Raw genomic sequence first — 6055 nt, 5'->3', positions numbered from 1 at the left:
CTACCTAATAACTATAAATCTATTATCACCAATAAATAATTGTGCGTCTGTACAGTATGCGTAAAATAACTAACTAATAACTATAAATTTATCAACACTAACAAATAATCGTGCGTCTGTGCAACGTGCATAAGACAACTAACTAATAACTATAAATCTATCACCATCAATAAATAATTGTGCGCCTATGCAGTGTGCATAATCAGAAAAAAGAATGGATGTTTTAGTTTGTATGGAAGACTGAAATCCACTTTGATTATCCATGCAAATATACACTTAGTTGTCAAGACAATAGTAAACAATTAATTTCAATGCATCCAAATAAATAATGTATTGGTATATTTTATAAGGGCTCTATGATATGCCTTATAAAGTATATTTTAGAGTATTTTCTATACTTGACCCTTTTAACTTATAGCAAAGTGCAATTTAACTTATAGCAAAATGCAATTTTATAAGGTGCTCTCTTAAAAACAGATAGCGTCTGACCAATTAATGCAACTTGGTCCACTCCTTACTACCCAAAGCCTCTATATAAGAAGCCCATTTCCATATAATTCACTCCTCCTAAGCCCATTAGATTAATTAGCTTAAGCATTCAAATTCAAATACATATACAGAGTTGTTCTAACAAAAATCAGGGCTAAGACTTGTAAGTTGTAACTTGGTCACAAGGATGGGACTCGTAGGGTTTTTTATTTTTTATTTTTTATTTTATTTTTATTGGAGTACTAAAATTAAACTAATAAATAGGATATTAATACATAAATGCGAGGAACCCATAGATGATCTGAACGAAGTAGAAGAAGTAGGTTAGTCATTGAGACTTTCTAGTGGTGGTAGGAATGTTTGTCCCGTGTGTTGAAGTGGAAAGTTGCTCAGCCATTAATGCTTACTTTAACGGTTGTATTTATACCCATTGGTTCTCAATGAGTTTGGTCTCTTGACCCATGCCTACATTAGTAGGTCATGATGGCTTTAGATGCCTAAGTGATCAGATCCCTACTCAAACCATACTTCTAATTTGTACTACTGTCTTGAGGTTTGCTGACCTGACATGGTGTTAGGGGTTAAGATCAAATCTGATGACCTCGAGTCTTGACAAACTTAAGTAACGTCTGGGTTTATTAGTTTAAGCTTGAATATGGTGACTTTTGAATTTTGGTGATCTTATGTAATGCCTAGTTTTGATTTCGACTCGAGAACTGCTGCCTAAGATTTATTTATTTGTCTCTTGATATCAAAGTTTGATTTAATCCAAAGGGATGCATCCTCCCTATTTAGATAACATGGCATATTAAATGCCAACGTTTTCTTTAACTTTTCAAAGAGCCAAGTGGGTGTTTTTATGGCCCCCATTGGTGCAATGTGTGCCTTGTTTTGACCTTTCAATGCGCTACATTAGTGCCTTCATAAGCTATAGTCGGGTGCCATTTGAATGATGCTTTGACTTTTCAGCATGCTATGCAGATGGTTTTTATGGATACCTGGACTAATGTAGCAAATTGTATACTTTTCATAATATACATTATGTATGTAAGGTGTTAATAAGATATGATCACACATGCATTACTCTATATACTCAACATTTGATACCATTTCCACATTACCTTGCATGTACAAAATCAAATTCATATTTCAACACTTGATAATTTGATTTTAATCATCCTTGTGAACAACAACTACTTTTATTGATACAAATACATCCTCATTTTCAATTTTATTTTATTCCCGAATATGATTTTGTAATATAATTATAAAAGTACTTTACTATCCAATTATAAAAGTACTTTACTATCCCCGTCCTCGTCCTCGTCGTCCCCGTCCCCGGTATAGTCTTTGTCCTGCTCTTGGAAATGGGGATGAGAATGAATCTGGGATCCCACGCCCCAAACCCGCTCTATTGCCATTTCTACTAATTTTTCTACAATTCCTTACGGTTTCCTCTTCACTTATATTAATTTTCATCCTTTTGGCTTCTTGTGTTTCAACTTCTCTAGTTTTTTCTTCCATGGCTTTCATCTGCTTACGCTTGAGAAAATTTACAACTCCACCAAGAGCAATATCAGTATCCTCATTCTTCATTAGTTCCTCGGCAACTTCAGCTGGAGTGACCTCTACATTTTCTACGAGGCCTTCTATCTCGTCGAAGAGCTTGTGATCTCGGATGCTAAGGTAAGTGGAGGCCAATAGCTTAAATCCTTGAGTGGTACAATATGACATGTGAATATGCATGTCCATGCGACTAGGCCGCAATAGAGCAGGGTCAAGCCGATCCTTGTGGTTAGTGGTAAAGACAATGATCCGCTCATCTCCGCAGCTTGACCATAGTCCATCTATGAAGTTTAATAAGCCTGAGAGCGTCAACTGCAAGAATAACATGCACGCACATAAGCATACATTAACTTAAGGAGTAGCTAAATTGCAAACTAATAACCACCTAACATAATTCAATCCAACCTTAGGATTTCAGTAAATTATAGGACTTGTTTTTGAGTTGGTGTAAATTTTTATACTTATATAATAACAAGGGTAAAGTGCAAAAAACCCCTTAAATTATTGGCTTTTTGTAATTACCACCCTAACACCCCACCCCCATCCCTACCCAACAAAACTATTTATTTGTTACAATTAAGAACAAATTCATCACAAAAACTATTTTACCATTTCTTATTAAAATTTTCATTTCTTATTAAATTATTTTTTATTATATTTTCTCTTATTTAAATATTAATTATATCATTTACCTTAATTTTATAATTAGTATCAATTGATTATAAAAATGAAAAAAAATAAATAGATATGTAGCTATCATTTTCTAAAATGATTAACTTATTATACTCAATTTTTTAAAAATTTGTATAAAAAAATATCTTCTTTTTCAAACAATATTCATGAAAAATTAATAAATTACGTAAATTAAAAATATCTTCTTTTTAATGCAATATATTCACGAAAATTAAGAAATTACTTAAATTATTTCAAAATTTTCTATTTAAAATTTTTATTTAAATAATTAATTTTAAAAATTAAAGGCAAACTTAAATTTAATGTAGTATGAATTTTTTTCATAATTTATTTTAACAAGAAAAATATATGAAGTGTAATACAATAAGAAAAGAGTATTATGGTCATTTAATGAAAATAAGTAAGGCAATAGAACATTTTGCAACTAAATGTGATAGTTTAGAGGATTTTATGTACAAAACATAATTCAAAGAGTTATTTACAAATTTTGAAATAATTAAGAGGTTTTTTTTATTTTTTTTTTTTGCCCTTTACCCTAAATATAAATCACATTAAATTTACAAAATTTATGCTATAAAGAGAATATAATGAAATGCGCTATGTATCAACTAACCTTGGTGTCAGAATGCTCCATCCCATTCCCATACAGCCGATCTTGCATCTCCACACTGCAGTCTATATCCTCAATCACAATTATGGATCGGTTAGTGGTCGACACTAGTATCCTCCTCAACTCGGAATTGGAGTACAGACTCGTCAGCTCCAAATCATAAATATCAAACTTCAGATAATTAGCCATCGCCGCGACAAGGCTAGACTTCCCGGTCCCCGGCGGTCCATACAACAAGTAACCTCTCTTCCACGCCTTCCCTACCTTCTTATAAAACTCTTTCCTCCTCACAAACCTATCCAAATCATTCATTATCATCTTCTTCATCTCCGGCTCCATCGCCAACGTCTCAAACGTCGCCGGATGTTCCAGATTGATAGATCCCCAAACCCCTCCGCGACCACCACCTTCGTCGTTGTCGTGATCGTACGGACAGTCTCTGGTATAAAGCTTTACCACCTTATCAACGGCCTTAATTTCCTTCGCTTTGTTCAAAACGAAAGGCAAGTATTCGTCGAGTACTCTGTCTTTGAACTTCTTGTGGAAAGAGAGCTCGAAGAACCGCTTTTCACCGGTGTGATTGTGACCGTTTTGGGGCTCAATAGAGACGAATCTCCAAATTGAGTTTGATGTCTCCGAACGTGTCGATCACATCTTGTCCCTTCTCGATTGCGACGGTGAGTGTCTTCTGTTTGGGTGTCTTGTTGACTTTGAATCGTTCGGTGGAGGGGCTTATCTTGGTGCCCAGATAGATCTCAGCGGCGTCGTAGACTTGGTTGCGGATGAATCCGCATTGAAGGTCGATGACGATGGTGAGCTGATTGGAGAGGGGTGTGAAGAGGTAGCGGATGGCTGATTCGAGGTAGGAACGAACAGGGCTGGGGATGAGTTCGTTGGCCATGGACCGAACCAGCATCATCGACGCCGCCAATGAGGCGTAGGCCGAGAATAGCTTCGAAGTCGTTGACGGCATCTCTGACAGAGAAAACATCGTCGGAACTCGGTGGGTTTGCTTGCCCACTTTATCGGTCAGGTTTATTGATAAACTTTTGTCCACTATTATATACACACACACACCATATTGCTTTCAAACTTGCAATCCAACAAGTATCCTGGTATGAGTTGGAATAGTTGACAATTACTTGGGCTCCAAGGTCATTAACAAAAAAATAATATACAACTGAGTCGGTTTGTCAAATGTATTTTTAAAAAGAGTAACTAAATAACAATTCCTATCCTAGTCCATATCTTCTGCATGTCGGGTCCAACACATGCATTTAGTAGGAATCATGTGATTGGGGTTCAAGGTTGCGTGATTAAAGATTTGGGCCTGAAAAAAAGAAAAGAAAAAGAAGTAGGGTAAAACTCATTTAGGATTTGATTCAGACATGTTCTTTTAAGCAAATGAGTTAAATTCGAATTTATTTTTCAATTTTATTTAGTAAATGAACTGATCGATTTTGAATAATGTCGGACTCTGCAGATGTAGGCTCATTTAAGTTCGTAAATATAGGCTCATATAACAATTGTACATAGGCTTATTTATACTTGTTTCTATTTTTAAAGAATTCTTTAATCTTCACTAGTATAAAATAAAATGCAATAATTTACTAAAAGGAGCCTAGCAAGCTTGAAAAAGAGTATGAACGGATTTTAAACATGAATTCAGTTTGTTTTTTTTTTTTTTTAACGAGTCAAGCCAAGCCTCTTCACGAACCTGTCCAAATCATCTACTATCATTTTCTTCATCTCCTGTTCCATTGCCAACGTATCGAACGTCGCCGGATGGTCCAGAATGATCGATCCCCAAGCTCCTCCTCCGAGACCAGGAACTTGACCGCCACTCGGGGTATAAAGTTTCACTACCTTATTCCCGTCCTTGATTTCCTCGCTTTTTTTCAAAACGGAAGGCAAGTAGTCGTCGAGTACTCTATCTTTGAACTTCTTGTGGAAACGGAGCTCCAAGGATCGCTTTTCAACAGCGGGTTGACCAACGAGTAATTGGGATTGGGAGTCGACCGTGACCAATCTCCATTTGAGATTGATGTTTTCGTACTTGTCGAACAATTCTTGTGACTTTTCGATAGCGACGTTGAGATTCTTCTGTTTGGGTGGCTGGGTGACTTTGAATCGTTTGGTGGAGGGGCTGATCTTGTCGCGGAGGTATATCTCGGCGGCATCATAGATTTGGTTGGGGGAGAAGGAGAATCCGCAGCAATGCTGGTCGATGACGATGGTTTGTTGATTTGAGTTTGGTGTGAAGAGGTAGCGAATGCCTGAATCGAGGTAAGACCAAACAGGGTCCGGGATTTCTTTGGCCAAGGTACGAATCAGCACCAGAGAACCAGCCAATGAGGCGCAGGCCGATAACAGATTGGACATGGCTGAGGACATTTCTGACAGGGAAAACATGGTTGGAAATAGAAATAGGTGAATTTGGCCTTTCTCGTCTTGGAGACTCACTCTATTTATATAGACACCATGCCCAAAGACTATAGGGAGAGAGAGATGCAACAAGGAAAAAGAGGGGAAGATGCAATGAAACTATATAAATCCCCATATGAAGTTCGTTGGCTTTGCTAGTGTATTGCTTATGGAGTTTGATCCACCGTTGTCTTGGGATTTGGGAAGAGCAAGTGAAAACGGGCCTCTTGTGTGATCTTAAAAAGGTTTAGATGAAACTTCATCGATGATACT

The 6055-nt window shown here is 36.7% G+C and overlaps 1 protein-coding gene and 1 pseudogene across 1 annotated transcript; both read right to left on the bottom strand.

The window, feature by feature from the left end:
- Positions 1-1794: 1794 nt before the first annotated feature.
- Positions 1795-4352, bottom strand: LOC132282102 (AAA-ATPase At2g18193-like; annotated as a pseudogene).
- Positions 4353-5044: 692 nt separating this feature from the next.
- LOC132282101 (AAA-ATPase At2g18193-like) lies at positions 5045-5752 on the bottom strand. The gene has a single exon (XM_059783728.1). The coding sequence runs from the start codon at positions 5750-5752 to the stop codon at positions 5045-5047; it is 708 nt and encodes a 235-aa protein (XP_059639711.1).
- Between the last annotated feature and the right edge of the window lie 303 nt (positions 5753-6055).

This window comes from Cornus florida, unplaced genomic scaffold (assembly GCF_030987335.1).
Source record: "Cornus florida cultivar Cherokee Brave unplaced genomic scaffold, ASM3098733v1 CherokeeBrave_3.0.0_Hap2_Chr11, whole genome shotgun sequence".
NCBI classification, from domain to species: Eukaryota; Viridiplantae; Streptophyta; class Magnoliopsida; order Cornales; family Cornaceae; genus Cornus; species Cornus florida.
This window is presented reverse-complemented; position numbering and strand designations above follow the sequence as displayed.